This window comes from Solanum verrucosum, unplaced genomic scaffold, assembly GCF_900185275.1.
Source record: "Solanum verrucosum unplaced genomic scaffold, falcon-dt-bn FXZP01000049.1, whole genome shotgun sequence".
In the NCBI taxonomy this organism is placed as follows: Eukaryota; Viridiplantae; Streptophyta; class Magnoliopsida; order Solanales; family Solanaceae; genus Solanum; species Solanum verrucosum.
The window spans coordinates 2484064-2502430 of NW_026020221.1; the positions used below are offsets into that span (position 1 = coordinate 2484064).

Here is an 18367-nt window from a genome sequence, read left to right on the forward strand (position 1 = left end):
CATTTATTTATTATTTAATAATATTTCAATCTTTTACCCTAACTGTAGCTCTACTACGTATCTTACTTTTCTGGTAGGTTTATCATTCAAATTATGAGTGTGTGATATTATACAATGACGGAGAGCGATACAATGTATCCAAGCAATGTATTCATTAAAACAATACAGTACAATACAATACACCATAATATAATACAATACAATACATTATGAAACGATACGTAACAACCATTCAAAGTATAACACTACTATTTACTAGAATACGATAATATATAAAAATGTTATTTATAAATATGCATTCTAAGGTTGACATAATCGTTAATGAAGTGAAAATTATGAGAGATTAGAGTCCAGGGGTAACAAGTGTCTACTGAATTTTCTCTTTTTTTTTTCATCTTTTGATTTGAACAAAATGAATGAAAAAATTGTAATGAAGTGAGTCTGAATATTTACCAATATTTTTTTTCTGGTTATAAAAATGACAAATATTTAATTTTAAATAACAGAACCGACTATATACTTTTTAAAATAAAAATAATACCTGTAAAATTATTTATTGAAAAATCGAAATAGTCCCTGAAAGAACCCTAATTTCACCATTCTGACCCTTTCTCTTCTACTATTTCCCCTATCCGAAATCTCACCTTCTATCTCTCCCTTTCTGAAAGCATTGTTATCTGAAGAAACAGATAAAGCTTTTCTTTTCTCCTCGGAAAAGCAATTCGTCACCGCCAAAGTCGCCGGAGAAACCCTTGTATAGGTTACACGTATTTGTCTTGCGCTGTAAGCAGTCATCTTCTTCAATACTACCGCAAATTTGTGTTTATATATTCTTATTGAGCTGTGAATTTTAGTTTTGAAATGGAATTGTGGTGCCGAAAGAGGTTGAAGTTGGAATTGCGTTGAGCTAGATGGATATATATGAAGCCACTTTAGTATTCCCCTTTTAGGGAATGAATTATAACCTCTTTAATCTGTTTCTTGGGAAAGGGGAAAGTATGTTTTTTATTTATGTTTGCAAGGATTTAATCTATACTTTAATGTATGGATAATCTTCGTATTCCTATTATTGCTTGTCTTTTTATTTCGTTGTTTCTTAAAAAATATATCTTTGTGGGTGGGTGCTGTGTGGCGTCCATTTTCTTTGATTGTCTTGCTCTCTATGATACTTCATGAAATTTGGGTTGAATTTGTGAGTTTTCTGATTTTCTGTTCTACCAGCAATCAAGATATATATCTTTGTGTTGTGATGTATCCCTATACTATGTTGTTATTGTAGCTCTAGGGGAGGTAATGATCTTGCTTGCTAGATGATTGCACGTGCAAGGTGGAGATAATGGCATTGGCAACCCATCAATTGCAGGTAAATGGACAATGATTCAATTCCATTGCCAAATAAATATAGTTTCCATGGCATGTTTTGTAAGCTGGAAGTAGGAAATCTCTATTTGATTTATTGGACTTGAAGTCCATATCATTTTTATATGGTGCAGTTTTCTCTATATTAATGAAAAAAGTTTCTACGCATTGCCTACTACGCATTCTCTGAAGCTAGATTTTTGTGATCTTGTTCAGTGGAACTCTCTTTCACCTGTTAATAGTGTTGACTTGTTTTTGGACTATGTTAGCTCCTTAGTTTTAGCATAGGCATACGTGTACTGTTGCTGAAAATGTATTTTTTTGTCTCTTGTGCTGGAGCTAATAGATTTTGTATCTTTTGTAATTTCACATCTTCTTGATGCCCCTGCAATGAAAATATCTAACTTTATTTAACAAATGTTCCTATGAATTGCCCCTACCCTCTAGGAATTGTTCCCTAATTAGATGATGAAATTTATGAATAGTTTCTTTGTTTTTAATGGCATGACAATCCTGTAGAGCAGCTGGCTTTGTTTGTTCGGAATGCAAGCATTGTAATTTAATTGTCACACAGGAGATTAATCGATGTTTCTTCCTGTAGATAAAGATTTCTGTCGTTTGATGTTAGTGCTCTGCCTTGGTGATTAGCTGTTGTACTCTGCTTAAATCATGTTCATTTTAAATTTTAACATTCATCTAAGTAACGAGATTCAGAGTCGGTTGATAAGTTCATAAACATGGTTTCATTTTTTGTCTGACTTACTCAAGTACTTCATCTACATCAAGTTTCCTGTCCGTGTTGACGATGCGGATGTACTTTATGTGAGAAAAGTTGGGTCATACAATCATTTTGCTGCCATTTTCCGAGTTCAATATTTCATCATATAATGATTGTGATTATTTTTAATAGTGGCTAATAGGAGAAATATTATCTTACTGTCTTTTTCTGTTTGCTGAAGAAATGTCTCCATTGAAGCCTGCAATTTCCTCAATGGTATTAAGTAGACATGTCTTTACTTGTAGGGTTCTTATAGAACATGTCCTTTGAGTCCATCTTCTTGGACTACTGGGAACAAATTGAGACATTCTGTAACAAAAATTCCCATTGGCCAGAAAGATAATTTCATCTCACTGAAGTGCAAATCCTGTTTGAGGTATAATCTTGTATCCTCCATTGACCTTTTGTTCTTGGTGCGCAATTTATGTTTGCATTTATGGTCTTAACTTTTGCAGTCCTGTTCAGCTTTTAATAATGACATCACAAAAAAAGAAGCTATTAAATTCAAGGAGTTGGTGATGATGGACTAGTCTTCTCTTTTGATTGAGCAGTTATATGAAGATTCTTTTTTGATCAAGTATAAGGTTTTATTGATAAAGGCAAAAGGCCAACTTGGCCGTATACAAGGGGTATACCAAAAAAGGAGGAGCCTACAATATAAAGATTTTATTTAGAAGTAATAAAACAAATATTTAGCTCTTTTTCTATGATTTTTCTAAAGAATAAACATAGTAAAACTTTTGGTCTGTCCAGTCAGATGTAAATATATAACAAAACTCACAACAACATACAATGTAGTCTCGTAAAGTGGGGCCTAGGGAGGGTAGAGTGTACACAAACCTTCCCCTACCTCAGAGGTAGAATGACTGTTTCCGATCGACCCTCGGCTTAAGGGAATAAGAAACTAGATAACAGTGTAAATATATAATAAACCCTTGGTCAATTAATTACTCCATGAAGAAATTCTTGCTTCTTGCTTCCTTTTTGGCTGAAAGCTGTAATGGATAGGGTTGCACAAAGCATGTAGAAAAATGAGAGATAGAAAAGACTTTGTAGATGTTCTCTTCTTAAATTATAAAAGATTGTATGCTGATATGAGTTCAAATTGGAGAGCTCAAACCCAAATCTGATGAAATCCTGGATGAAGAAAATATAAATCTCACTGTTGAAACTAGCATTCTTTCCCATGGGATAGGAAATGGTGGTGAACTGGAAGAGCTTTAGTTTTCATTATCACTTATTAGTAATCTTGTGGAGTTGCTATTTATTTATTTTAATGACTGAGAAATCCCTGAGGGACAGTGGCTCACGGTTCGAAACTTAATGGATAATGGACTGAGGACTCATCCCTCTACTCTTCTCCACCTAAATATTATGCATTTTTATGTAGAAGAGTTTGAATGCATCTAACCCATACATCTTATTAGACCTAAGTCCTAGGGGCTTGTGCAGTTGCTATATTTTTTTTTTTTCTCTTGGTGTTAATTAAGACATGTTCTAAGGCACTGAGAATGGATTGTCAGAGTACAAATCCTCCCCCAACCTAATTGCGTTGATTTTGAAACAAAGATCCAACCTGATCTATCCAAGCAGCAGTCACCTATGCAGCAATCCATGGAGATGATCTATTGTTCTTTGATTATTGTCATGCAATCATCTTGTATATGAGAAGGATAGCACTATAGATTTAGAATATAATTGATCAATATGCCTATGCTGATGCCGTTTCCACCCTTCTACTGTACATATCTCTTGGTTGTAGTGTGATAAAGTTGAGAAAGGGAGAGGGGGCTGATGGCATTTGTTTTTGTGGGAAAGAATATGGTAGTACTTTTGATCACTTCTTCAGTCTCGATGTTGGTGACCCCTTCTCAACTGTACTCCATAATTGGTTCCTCAAATTCTTCCCTATGGTTATGGACTGCAGACTTTCTTAATTGAACTTTTAATCAGTTTTTTCCTTTTCATTTACCTATAAATATGTGTGTGTTCTCAGTTTTTCAGATAAATTTCCTTATTTTCACTTCCATATATTTCCATTAATATTAAAAAAATTTGCCACCTAACTCTGAAAGAGCAACCTTTTCATCATTTTTTTTTTTTTGATAAGATAAGTGGTATTAATAACAACATCAGGAAGATGCAAAATTTACAAGATATGGCATTAGAGCTTACAAAAAAATCTCTGGCTAACTATACAAACTATCTAAGCCAGAGCTAATGAGTTAGTAAAATCTTGAAGTTGTTCTGCATTAACAGCAGGATACAAGTTGGTCCAACTAAACAAATTTTCAGTGCACCTAGTCTTCAAAATGCCTAAAGCAGTTGACTCTCCATCAAAACATCTCTTGTTCCTCTCTAACCAAATACACCAAAAAATACAAGCAGGTATCATAATCCAGATCTTCTTGATGGCTTTGTCAACTTTCCATAGACTCCAACTCTCATATGCATCCTTAACAGTGAGGGGTGTGGTCCAATTGATGCCAGAGAGACAAAAAAACATGCTCCATAATTCTGAGGCCACCTCACAATGAAGAAGAAGGTGTCTGGGGGTTTCAGCCTCTTTTTTGCACATATAGCATCTGTTTGGGAATTGGATTTTTCTTTTCTTTTCATCATTCCTTAATACAAAACTTGAGTTTGCTTTCTCTTACTGAGTTACTGTCATATTTTTAACTCTGATCTGACATATCAGATACTTATTTACCACCTACACTTGAATGTCAATGGTACCAAGTAACCTGATTGATAACAAAAAACATGGCGGCCTTCAGTTAAGTATCTGCATTGACGCCTACATGCTGAAGGTAGGTCTTCATCTGTGCTAGACAAATTAGGAGTTGCCAAGCCATCTGTCAAGTTTTCTGTCAGGCCATTGGAAGGTTAAAGAAAATCAGAGGTCTCTGCGTTTAGCCTGGTGATAGGTTGATTAATTCCTTATGGAATTTCTCACTGTAGGTTTCTGCCAAGCAACAACCTCTAAAATAATAAAGTAAATTTTTTTAAAAAAAGAATTGCCATTTCTACTGAGGGCCACTTCTACGTGTTCAATTGCCCAGAAAGATGCTTCCCTAGTGTACATATTGCACGTGAGCAGTATGAAATCTGGATTACTGATTTTCATTTGTGTATTTGGTCGTCCAAGATATTTCCCTCTTTGGACTGTTTTATGAGTTCATATTAGTTATTCTAGATTGTATTAAGTCTGTTCCACGCATGGGGCTGCATATGTGATTGATCAGATAATTTGATTCCAGAATAGGGGCTCCTTTCATCCTTAAACCAAAAGGAAAATCCTTGAAGATCTCCGCTTTCAAGAGCAACAGCCAAAATGAGTCTGGAGGCAGAGTCAGTGGGTCAAAATCGCTGAAGAGCTCAGTAAAACTTTCTTATGTGCCACATGAGAGTGAAGAAACCTCTGTGGAATCTCCAAGGGCACAGAATGTTCCCATTTCTTACTCTGCGGAAGCAGATGAGACTACAAATTATTTTGCCAAAAATATATTTAAGAGCTGGTTAACATTGTTGCGTACACCTTCACCAAACCAAGTTACAAATCAAACTGTGGAAGAGCCATATACCATGGAAACTTCAGAAACACAAAAGATGGTACAAGAGAAAGAAAGAGTTCATGTCTTAAAGGCTGTCTGGTGCTTCTTTCTGAGTCTGGATGCAACAATAAAGATACCTGTATTGACATTGTAAGTATCGTTAGTCTCAATATCTTGTTACTGTGTGTCCTTTTACTACCTGTTTTGTCCGTACTCTCTCTCTATGTTTATATGCTTTTTCTGTCAGATCTTTATTATCTTGAGTTTGGGGGAGTGTCTCCCTGTTATGTGGTGTTTCATTCTACTTGATATGTTTCTTCACCCATTGATTTTTGGGTTTTGAGATGTTACATGGACATTCGACATGTCTTCTGCAATCTGTCTTTTAATAGTGGATGGGGGTACAATAGGAAGGGGTATGTTGATGGTGGAAGTGAAGTTCCCTTTTGCACCAATTTGTGTACAGGTTTTCTTAACGAGTTCAAATATTTCCTTACTATGTGCAAACGATCTGCTATTTTGGTTTAAAATGGAGCTCCTGAGCATTTTGTTTTTAAAAGTAAAAGAATGTCTCTTCCATTCAAAGAATGGAGCTCTGAGCATTCTGGACTTTATGTCTGTGAACAGAAAATTGTGGCTTTGCTATTATGTCTGTTGTTATTTATCCAAAAGTTGCAAAATGTTTTTATAGTAAAGCATTAAATTTAAGGAATAGAATGGCTCTGTTGTTTTATAGCTTTCATTGTGATCCTGCATATAAGATGTTTACACTGCCTATTCTCTCACTTTGCAGTGTTCCCCTGTATCTTGCTGTTACTTTAGTATATGGAGCAGAAGTATCTAAAGAATTGACCCCTCTCTGGATTCTTGGACCATTGATTGTTGCTTTGTATGTTAAGATGCTACGGGGAATTTGTGCACTCTATGTATTCAGCTTCAAGCAGACGGTTAATGTGGTCAAGAACTTGCCTACGTATTCCCTATTAGCTTATGACTATATTGTTCGTGGGAAGCTTAAAGAAGATATTAGAATGCGTTTATTGCAACCATTCATAGATATAAAGAACTTGGACTACAAAGAGGCAGCAAAAAGAAAGGCAAAGGATATAGAAGTCTACTTGGTGGAGAAGTACCTGGACTTTGTTGAATCGATATGGCCATATTACTGCAGAACTATCAGGTTTCTGAAGAGGGCAAATCTAATCTAGGTCTAAGACTATTGTAATTTTGCAAATATTCTGTCAACGGAAAAGCACATTCAAATGCGGAATATTTTTTTGTTTAGTCTTCTCCTTTACTTCTTTTTGTATAATTTTTTGTAAGCAGTGCCTTAGGAATTGTCTGTTGAGAATTCCCAGTTTGGGCTGGGGTTCTCCTTTGAGAGCAGAAAGACATGTTTATGTAAAACTTAGTTGACATGTGAAGTAAGTTGCATGCGTTTTTGTTGTGGACGTGTTGGTCTTTTAACTCGTCAAGTCCGAGTCTGCAGCTACTTCCTCAGTTCTCCCAGATTGACAGATTCAGCTGCGACATTGAAGTGGTTAGTTGTTTGCATAATCTCTTAAATGTTTTTTTTTTCTTTTCATTAAACATCCAACACCAAATCACATTCATACTGCCCACCCAATTTCAAGAAAAATGAAGACTCTTAGGTGTGTTTGGTATGAAGGAAAATGTTTTCCTGGAAAACAAGTTGATTTTTGACTTAATTTTTTTCGGGGGGCTAGCCGGGGAGGGGAGTGGGTGATCGATGATTGGGATGAAAAAATGAAAATTTGAAGTTGAAAATATTTTTTAAAAACAAACTTAAATTATTATTTTTTGAAGGGGGTTGGGGGTAGATAGGGGGGCAGATGGGGGGCGAGGGTAGTGGGGGGTAAAAAAATAAAAAATTGAAATTAGAAATATCTTTTAAAAACATTTTTTAATATTTTTTTGGGAGGAGGTGGGGGTAGGAGTGAAGGTGGGGTAAAAAAAATTGAATATAAAAACAACCTTTAAAATTATTATTTTTTGGGGAGGGGGTGGGTTGGGGGGCTGGTTTGACGATAAGGACAAAATAAATTGATTTTTTCAACAAAAAGTAATTGTAATTTGAAGTTGGAAGAGAAGTTTGGAAAATGTTTTCCTTAAGTTTTGAAAGGAAGTCATTTTTCTTAAATTTGAGAAAAATGAGTTGATTTGGAAAACATTTTCCAAAACATTTAACCCAACCAAACATGAGAAAATTGGAAAACATTTTTCGGAAAATGTTTTCCTTCATACCAAACACACCCATAGTGGTATGAAACAATTAGCTAGCCCCAATATCAAATTATTCTATGTCTTCTGGGGATTCATTATAGTAAGAATATTGTAAACTCTTGTTGTCGATGATCATATTCATTCTTCTCTTCCTTTTCATGACACAACTATCATGAGTTACTGGGGATTTTACTTACTTTTTGGGTGTTTGGGCTGATTTTTTGGTGAAGTCTGTATGAATGACCCTTCTAGGGATTTTTAGTGGCTCTGAAATTACTTACCTGGATTTGTGTTACAATGGGCTGTTCAAAATCGAACCGAAATCAATAATCCGAATTGAAAAAAAGTTATTGGTTTATCAGTATTGGGTTATTGGTTTAGCGGTTTTGATTTTTTTTGTTATCGGGTTATTGGTTCTTAACGGCTTGAGGTTTTTTCTTAACGGGTTAACTGATAACCTGATAGTAAATTAAATGGTTATATTTATACTATTTTGTATATAAAGTCCTTGACTAAGAGTTTGATTTTCTACTTTTATTTTTGGTTATCTCAAACACTTGGTTATTGTACAATGTAAAAGTGTTTGCTTTTGAGTAAGATGTAACTTGTGAACTCATGTGCATGATTTATTTGGTTTGTCACCTTGTTTCTAAGTGATTTTCAATATTATTTTTTGTGTGTCAAATCTTAACGGTTAAATCGATAACCGAACCGATAACGATTAAAATCGATAAACCAATAACCGATAAGCTAATATCTTAACGGTTTAGCATCTCTACAAACTGATAACCAATAAGCCAAATCGATAAACTTTAAAATCGAACCGAACCGATCGATACGCAACCCTAGTTACAATGGTCGGTTGGATTTCTTTGTGACTGATATCGAAGGAGATTCTCAAGGTAGTGAAAATTCGAATTTGAAAACATGTGATCAATTAAGCATAATTGCTCAACATTGTTGAAATATCATAGAATACAAATTGGCGTAGGTTTGTTCAGTATGTGTAATGTGATGACTTTTGATCTCAACGACAGAATGCTTGACACTACTGAGTTGTCCTAGCTGCTAATTGTTTTGTACTATTAAAAGTTCGACCTTGTTTAGGAAGGTGTAATATGTTGCTTGTAATCTCAATTGTTTTATGTATAATGTTTGAGAAAAAAAGGGTCAATATAGAGTCTTTTGTGTTTATTCTTATCCTTACTAGATAGGTAAAATTTTAAATGAGTTTGTTCGAGTCATATAAAAGTAACATGAAACACGAAAGCCATTGTGAGAAACATTGTATGTGGTCAAAAATTGGACATGCTTTGAGCACCACCATGAATGAAATTATCAATTCTATCATGACAACTTATAATGTCTAAAATGTCAAATGTTGTAACTTTCACTTTTGTCCTATTTTTCTGTATTATGCAGCCGCATTTTGGCTTGAAGTGGCACACTTTGTTTTGTTAATATTCCAGATGAAATGTTGGCAGCTGAATTCTCTTTCTTGACAGTACCAAGTACTTTCTATGCTAGTTGGTCAACTTCTAGTTCTATTTTTTCTTCACGACAATCATGATTAATGAACTAAAAAGTAACTTTATATAAATTATTGGTCGGAATCTAAATTTGCAATTTAAGGGAAAAACGTTTCTTAAGAGATTTTTCATTCACAAAACTCGAACTCAAGATTTCTGATTGAGGGTGAATCAATCTCACTTATTCCACTACTCCCTTTTGTAATGTATGTTACGCTACACGTAGTGTTTAGTACATATTCCAAAATCAACTTATAATGTCAAAAATATTTTTTAGTGAAAGTTAGAATTTGGAACTCATGAGACTGTTTTTTGCTCAATTCACGCACTAAGATACAACTTAGCTAACTTAGCAATGGCCAAATTGGTAGCTAATTAGCATAGTGAAACATTACCTAATACTTCCCTATGGTCTCAAATTATCTATGGTGTTTACCTTTTACACGCCTCTTAAGAAAATAGTATTAATTAATATATATATTTTGCTATCGTACCCTAATTTCAGTATCTTTCTTTTATCGGTCCCACCTAGTGATTATTTTGCAACATCAAAGTCAACTCCTTGATTAAGGAGAAGGCTAGTACTTAAAATTCAACACCTGATGTTGATCAGGGCCAGGGTTTTGGTTACGGAATCGATCAAATTGAATAACTTTCAATTTTGATTCAAACTTTATATTTATTTCAAAAAATAAAACATTCAATATATACAAATTATTACTCAAGAACTTAAAATTAAAAGTTTTCCAAAATCAACAAACTTCATATCCTAACTCTACAATTGACTAGCCGAATTGATATGCAATTACATTAGTGCACTTTATTCGACATAAAAAGCTCAAAGTTTATTGAGTTTAATTTCTATATCGCGATAATAAATATAAAATATCAAACTCAAGAACTTAAAATTAAAAGGTGTTCAAAATTAACAAACTTCAGATCCTAGCTCTACCCATTGACTAGCCGAATTGATATGCAGTTCCATTAGTGTACTTTATTCAACATAAAAGCTCAAAGTTTATTGAGTTCAATTTCTTTATTGTGATAATAAATTTAAAATGTCGAACCATTAAAACATTTAAAATACTACATGTGACCATTTATTTAAAAAAAATCACTAATTAAGCAGGCTAGAACACATGACACTTTTCGAAATTTGAGATTTAAACAAGTTTTTCTATAATTGTAATTTTTTCATGTATCTTTAAAAACATCTTGAATTATCAATTTTTATGATTTATAGTACTTTTTATTTAACTTTCAGATATGTAAATTTTATATAAAAAAATTAAAGATTCCATATCCGAATTCACGATCAAAATTAAATTACTTGACTTTCGAAATTCAAATCATACCACACAAATTAAAATAGAGAAAGTATTATATATTATTTATATTATCAGTATATATAAGTCAAATTCAAATCTACTAATTCCATGAAGTGGATTGATTTCTTTGTAATAATATATGAGATATTCCCTCCAATGTCAATGAATCACAAATAATATTTTCTTTCTCCATCATGAAAAAAAGTCTTACCATTTTGAACAAAAAATAATAATTAGGTTGTTGTTATCTCCCTAATAGAGTGAGTAGTCACTACTTGCTTTTAAATTAATCAATGTATTGCACCTTCTCTGTTGGATTTATATCCTTTAATTTGTGAACCATAGTCTTTATAAGTCAATGTCAATTATCCCTTCATTCATTCTTAATTCTAGAGTTGGTGTGGCTTCATTCTATTTGTTTCTCTTCAGGTGGAACCTTACACAAAAAATACACAAATTGAATAAAGACAAGTAACTAAAACCATATTATACTCTAATGTCCAAAAGGTGGTTGGATCACTCCCATTTTTTATAATCTTTTACCTTGCTCTTTACGCGATAAAATTCTCGATATTTGCATCAACCTAATAATTATATGATATATACTTTTAATATACACTCTTATCACTAAACTATTATATATGTAAATATTAGCTATAGATAAATTTTATCATCTCTACAATTTTAGGGCGGAGACATTATTTTAGCTACAAATTCAATAGTTTGATTCAAACTTTGTTACTTTGTGCTAAAAAAGATTTATTTGATGTGCATAAATCATCTATCTAGAACTCAATAGGAAATTTTTTAAAAGGTTATGATCTAGGCCAATAAATTAAAAATTCCAGCTTCACTACTGTCTATCATGTGCATACATTTTTTTTGTTTTCTTTGATAGCAAAAGGTTATCGGCTCATAAAAAAGTAGGGAAAAGGGTCTGAAAAATACTCCAATTTTGACCGAAATCGCTGTTACGATACCAAATTTTATGGAGGACCTTTTACCCCCTACACTATTTAATAGTGTATTTTAAAGGTATGTATGTGCCTAGGTGGACACGTTACTACTTATAATTATGCAATATTTATGATGTCCACGTGGACACATATATACATTTAAAATACACTATTAAATAGTGCAGGGGTAAAAGGTCATTTTCAAAGTTTGGTATCGTTACAACAATTTCGATCAAAGTTCAGATATATTTCAGACTTTCTTCCCAAAAAAGTAACGGTAGGGATTTTGGATTGGATTAATTTTCCCAACTTTAGGTATAAGATTAAAAGTATTAATTCTATTTTTTACTATCTAAAATTTAAGAGCTTTTACTTTTACTAAGTACGAATATTTACATTAATTAATTAGATACATCAAGATACCAAAGAAGCAAAGACAAACAAAAAAATTCAATTCTTTTAAAAGATGAATTCCTTCTTTCTGCCCTACTCTAATTTATGCTTATATATATAATACAAGATTTCAATCCCTATCAAAAGATTTTTCCCTTCTATGTAGGGGTGTCAAAGGGGCGGGTTGGATTGAAATTGGAGATATTAAAATGGATTGAAATAGAAATCGGGTTGGGTCTTGACCCGCCCAAGTTTACTTTGGGCTCAAATGGGTTGGTTCAAATGGGCTAAAAGACGGGTTGGGTCTTGACCCGCCCAATTTGATCTGATTAATCTCAATAATTTTAACATAGTGATATTTAACTTTTATAATCACAATTCAAATTTCAGCTCAAGTTTTTTTGTTTTTTTTTAAAGTAACAAATGGATAGATAAATCCAAAAAGATGTTAAATAGATAATAATTCATATCTTTAATATAGGAACATATCTTAGTAAAGAGTTCTCTTAAAATGGGTTATGCTTGAATGAGTTGAGATTAAACCCAATTCAAATTATCTTGAGCCCAACCCTTAAAATTTTGGGCGGGTTGAACGGATTACCTACATTTGGGTTATTTTTGACCCCTACTTCTATGTTTCCCTACCTCACTATTACCAAATATTATGCAATTAATTGGGGTAATAACGAATGTGTCTTTTCTTGAAAATATATGATTAAACACTTGGGTAATATGATCCAGCAAAGTAAATATTTTGCTTTGTTTACTAGTTTTGATAGGACAATCTTTGGCTAGGGCCGGAGCTAGAAACTCAGATACACGTTCGGTCGAACTTAATAATTTTGTTCAAACAGTAAATTTGTGTTAAGTTTAGAATTTAGTCTTTGAAGTCATGCTCTAAAATCCAAAATCCATAAAATTGAAAATTTCTGACACTGCCCCTGCGTAAGCAAAAACCTCAAAGCTAATTGTTATTGTCAACGAGATATCCCTGTGTAAAGTTAACTAATCACTTGTCTTCACATGTTTGTGTTCTTCTTAGTCAAGAATAATCCTCTAAATTTTTTATATTTTCTTCAAATCTAACCCTTAATAATAGGCCTAATTGGACAAAAAATAAATATTAACATTCTTTGATCATAATACAACCAAAAATAGTTCACATGGTCATTTGGTAGTTCTGAATTTTAAAGCATTAAAATTAAACTGCTCCCCTCTTATGAGATAATTCAAATGTGGTTGCTCTGCTCTTCTGTTTTCTAGTTGTTTTAAATGTGGTATTAGGTGAGATTTGGTTGAAGGGTTGGGAATAGTTTCATGCAAATTTCCAATCATAAGTTGACACATAATTATACCAAATTATGAAAAATTGATAGGCTCAAGTTTAATAGAACAACTTGAAAGTTTTTATCTAGCTACTATAGTATCACGCGGTTATGATACTTTCTATTTCTTTAACTAGAATTGCGTTGTGAAATTGAAATCAATTTTATAAGAGGTAAGTAAGGACTCGCCTTAGGCTTGATCTCGTGTGAGGTAGGCTCTCAACGTTTTGAGATCATTGTAGAGACATCAACATTAATGTTCCCGAGTATAGACATAATACACGTAGGACACACTTACTATTGTTATGTAAACATGTCACTATGCCTAGATATTTAATTTCAAACAAAATTAGGGGAGATAAAGAACAAGAAGCTAGATGGTGCATTGCAAGGTATATAATGGAGTTACACCAATTAAGTTGACAAAAAGGGTGAAGCTTAAATGACCACATCTCTTCAAAAAGTCAAACATGATCTGATCTTTTTGCAATAAATTCCAAAAGATTTTCATTTTTCATAACATTCTTTCTATGTACTCCTTTCATTTTAAAAAAATGATCTTGATTTGATACTGAGTTTAAGAAAATAAAGAAGATTTATCAATTTTGTGGTCCTAAATTAAAATTATGTCAAATATATCAAAATGTCATTTAATTTTGTAGTCTTAAACATGTCACGTGGAAAACTGAAACTTAAAGTATTACAAAAAAAAAAAGAAGATCATTTTATTTTAAATAGACTAAAAAGACAAAATATCATTTTTTTTAAAATGGAGGAATATCTGATGAAAAATTTCATCAACTTGACTTAAGAGGGGCCATTTAGAGTTAGAACTCTAGGGAAAGGTCCATTTTTTTTTAATAGAGTAAGGTCCACTTTTCTTGATTGTTTTTGCAGGAGCAAGTGGGACTCTTTCCCATAGCTTTTTTGTTCTTGTGTAACTATTTTTTCAACATAGCCATCACAACATCTTATCTTCATACATTTCATCATCTTTAAAGCTACTAACACATGCTCCATAATTCTATGATTGCCCTGCCCTCAAACCAAAAAGTAAAAATAAAATAAAATAAGGTTAGAATATCACGCATTTTACCTAGAACTTGGAAAGTGAAGGGACACTACTAAAAAGTCATTGTTTTTCCACTGAAAAATATTCAGCGGCTATTTCCACAGATATTTTGATTGAATCGGTGTGAAAAGAAATAAATAATAATTGTTTCATATGGAAAAATTAGGAAGCTTCCCACTATTCCAATGAGGATCTATTTTCCACCATGCATTTTCCAGTGAGCTGGTTTAGTAGGAAAATCATGTTCTATAGCACAAATTTTTCACTGATTCGCGGTGGGAAAAACCTTTGTTTCTAATGGTGGAAATAGTCATATGGTAATACTAAAAAACTATTATTAAACTCAGAAAACTTTTCATGTTGATTGTCATCAACTTTATTGGAAAGATGATTAGGCAGAACAAACTATTTAAACTCCAAATTCCTTTTTGCCTTGTCAACTTAGGACACTGTTAACTTTTCTCCTATCTCTCTTAGCAAATTTATTAGCTTCATGCTACTCATAGTTTTCCATTTTAAGTAAAAACAGCCCCACAAATTTCTTTCATAAATTATGCATTTGTCAATTTAAGTTCCAAGGTTGTGTTCCATTCACAAATATTAGCATGGGAAGTGTTCTTTTTTCTTATCTGCTGTTTTTCTTGACAGTAGTTGATGTTGTTCTTGCTGTTTCTTCAGCAGATAGTTCATCTGATTCGTATCGGCTTTTAAGAATAAAGTCAGAACTTGTTGATCCATATGGAGTTCTTGAAAACTGGTCTGAAGGGACTAACATGTGTACCTGGAATGGAGTGGCATGTTCAGATGATAAATCTCATATTGTGAGGCTCAATCTTACTAGTTCAGGACTAGGAGGTCAAATATCTCAAGAATTCGCGCATCTCACTTCTCTTCGAGTGATTGATCTTTCAGATAATTTTCTTAATGGAACAATCCCTCCTGCATTAGGAGAGCTGCATAACTTGGAGGAATTGCTTCTGTTCTCTAATTTTCTCAGTGGTGAGATTCCTTCGGAGATCGGTCGTTTGAGGAAGTTGCAAGTTCTTAGAATTGGAGCCAATATGCTGACAGGACAAGTGATACCAGAAATTGGTAAACTTTCTGAGTTGAGAGTGTTGGCTGTTGCTTATTGCCAATTCAGTGGAAAGATACCAAATGAGATTGGTAATTTGAAGCAGCTGATAAATCTTGACTTGCAGCAAAACAGTCTTAGTGGCCCCATACCAGAAGCAATTGGCGGCTGCAAAAATCTTCAAAATTTTGCAGCATCAAACAACAGGATTGATGGAAAGATTCCTGCTTCAATTGGTCAGCTCGAATCACTCAAAATCTTGAACCTGGCAAACAACAGTTTTTCTGGTTCGATTCCTGTTGAGCTGAGCCATCTTTCCAATTTGATGTACTTGAACTTGTTTGGCAATGAATTGGAAGGCGAAATTCCTTTTGAGCTTAACAAGTTGGTTCTGGTTGAAACATTGGATTTATCAAACAACAACCTTTCAGGAACCATAAGGCTTCTCAACACTCAGCTGAAGAATCTTGAGACTTTATCACTCTCTGGTAACTTCTTAACAGGAAGCATCCCGAGTAATTTCTGTCTCCGTGATTCAACCTTAAGCCTACTCATTCTGGCTGACAATAACCTGTCTGGGAACTTCCCCTTGGAGTTACTGAACTGCACGTCCATACGACAACTGGATCTCTCCGGTAACAGCTTTGGAGGAATGCTGCCACGAGGCCTCGACAGGCTAGAAAGTCTCACAGACCTCTTGCTCAACAATAACAGCTTTACTGGAACAATACCCTCTGAAATAGGAAACTTGACTAACTTGGAAGATTTGTACCTGTTCCATAACATGCTCTCTGGGGGAATTCCAGTTGAAATAGGAAAGCTTCAAAGGCTGCGTGAACTATACCTCTACGAAAACCAGTTATCAGGAAGTATTCCAAGAGAGCTGACAAACTGCTCCAGCTTAACAAGCGTTGATTTCTTCGGTAACCAACTTTCAGGATCTATTCCTGATAACATTGGGAGGCTTAAGAATCTTGTCATTCTTCAGCTAAGGCAGAATGAGTTGTCAGGTCCGATTCCATCAAGCTTAGGCTACTGCAGGAAGCTTCAAAAACTGGCTTTGGCTGATAACAAACTTTCAGGATCATTGCCACCAACTTTTCGATTCCTCTCAGAGATGGACCTGATTACTCTTTACAACAATTCCCTTGAAGGTCCACTTCCTGAATCTCTTTCCCTTCTGAAAAATCTCAGCAAAATTAACTTTTCTCACAATAAGTTCAGTGGAAATATTTCCCCCTTAGCTGGTTTAGATTCTCTGACAGCTCTTGACTTAACAAACAACAGTTTCTCTGGTCCTATTCCCTCTGAGCTAGCTTTGTCAAAAAATCTAACCCGTCTTCGCCTTGCTAATAATTTTTTCACTGGAGAACTCCCTTCTGAATTCGGACAACTTGAGGATCTCAGGTTTCTTGATTTATCATTCAACAATTTGACCGGAAATCTAGCACCTTCCCTTGCTGGTCTTAAAAACCTTGGTCATTTTCTCCTTAGCTCTAACCAATTCTCGGGTGAAATTCCCACATGGTTAGGAGGCATAGAAGATCTTGGTGAACTCGATCTTTCGTTCAACAACTTCACTGGAACAGTTCCAACAGAACTTGGAAACTCTCCAAAATTACTCAAACTTTCTCTAAGTTACAACAGATTATCAGGCCCCATACCACCAGAACTAGGCAATCTCACCAGTCTAAATGTCTTGAATCTTCGAAGAAACAATCTTTCTGGTTCCATCCCTTCAACTCTTCAAAAATGCCAAAAGCTCTATGAGCTAAGGCTCTCTGAAAACAACTTAACAGGCTCAATCCCTTACGAACTTGGTTCTTTATCCGAATTACAAGTAATACTAGACCTCAGCAAGAATCACATTTCAGGTGAAATCCCTTCATCACTTGGAAACCTTGTAAAGTTAGAAAGATTGAATCTTTCATTCAATCAACTTCAAGGAAAAGTCCCACCATCACTTGGAAGGTTATCAAGTTTACATAGACTCAATCTTTCATATAATCATCTTCAAGGCCAAATCCCTTCCACATTTTCAGGATTCCCACTAACTTCTTTCATGGGAAACAATCATAACCTATGTGGCCCACCATTACTATCTTGTTCTGAATTGAAGGAACATGAGAGAATATGGGAGTTGTCAAAATCAAGTGTTGTAGGGATAACAGTGGCTATTGTGTTAACAGCAACAGTTATATGCATGGTTCTGCTTTATATCATGCTGAGGATTTGGTGCAATTGGAGAAAAGTTACAATTTCTTGCTCAGAGAATGGTGGAATTGAGAGTAAAAGTAGACAAGGGGAAAATTGGGTATATGGAGAAGAGATCAAAAGTGGACAATATTGGAATACAACATCATTAGTTTCATCAAAAGAGAAGCAAATATCTAAAGGGACTTGCATGTTTAATCTTAGTGTAAGTTCATCAGATAGCACAGAAAAACCTTTAGTTTAAATTAAGAGGTGTTTTGTTTTAATTTGTCTCTCTACTTTGTAAATTCTTTTGTCATGTGTTGAGATTAATTTGTTTATGTGGGGGCTTTACATGTAAAGAACAATTACCTTATGAAAACTCTCACCAATTCAAGGGCGGTACGCGTGAATTCATGATCTTTCTGTTAAATTAGATATTTTATGTATATATTTCTTTAGAATTGATCTAATATTATCTGTTGACACTTATGCTTCGAAAAGGCTAAATAATATACTTGGTTGAATGTGGAGTTATTTACCTAGAGGAAAAGGGATCAATTG

General features: G+C 33.9%; 2 protein-coding genes across 2 annotated transcripts; both read left to right on the plus strand.

The window, feature by feature from the left end:
* The first annotated feature begins 547 nt into the window (after positions 1 to 547).
* On the plus strand, positions 548 to 7115 carry LOC125831253 (uncharacterized). The gene is made up of 5 exons (XM_049510448.1): positions 548 to 783; positions 1280 to 1363; positions 2383 to 2513; positions 5398 to 5841; positions 6485 to 7115. The coding sequence occupies exons 2-5, from the start codon at positions 1337 to 1339 to the stop codon at positions 6897 to 6899; spliced, it is 1017 nt and encodes a 338-aa protein (XP_049366405.1). The 5' UTR covers positions 548 to 783; positions 1280 to 1336; the 3' UTR covers positions 6900 to 7115.
* Positions 7116 to 14995: 7880 nt separating this feature from the next.
* LOC125831690 (LRR receptor-like serine/threonine-protein kinase GSO1) lies at positions 14996 to 18220 on the plus strand. The gene has a single exon (XM_049510867.1). The coding sequence runs from the start codon at positions 15144 to 15146 to the stop codon at positions 18066 to 18068; it is 2925 nt and encodes a 974-aa protein (XP_049366824.1). The 5' UTR covers positions 14996 to 15143; the 3' UTR covers positions 18069 to 18220.
* Positions 18221 to 18367: the final 147 nt, after the last annotated feature.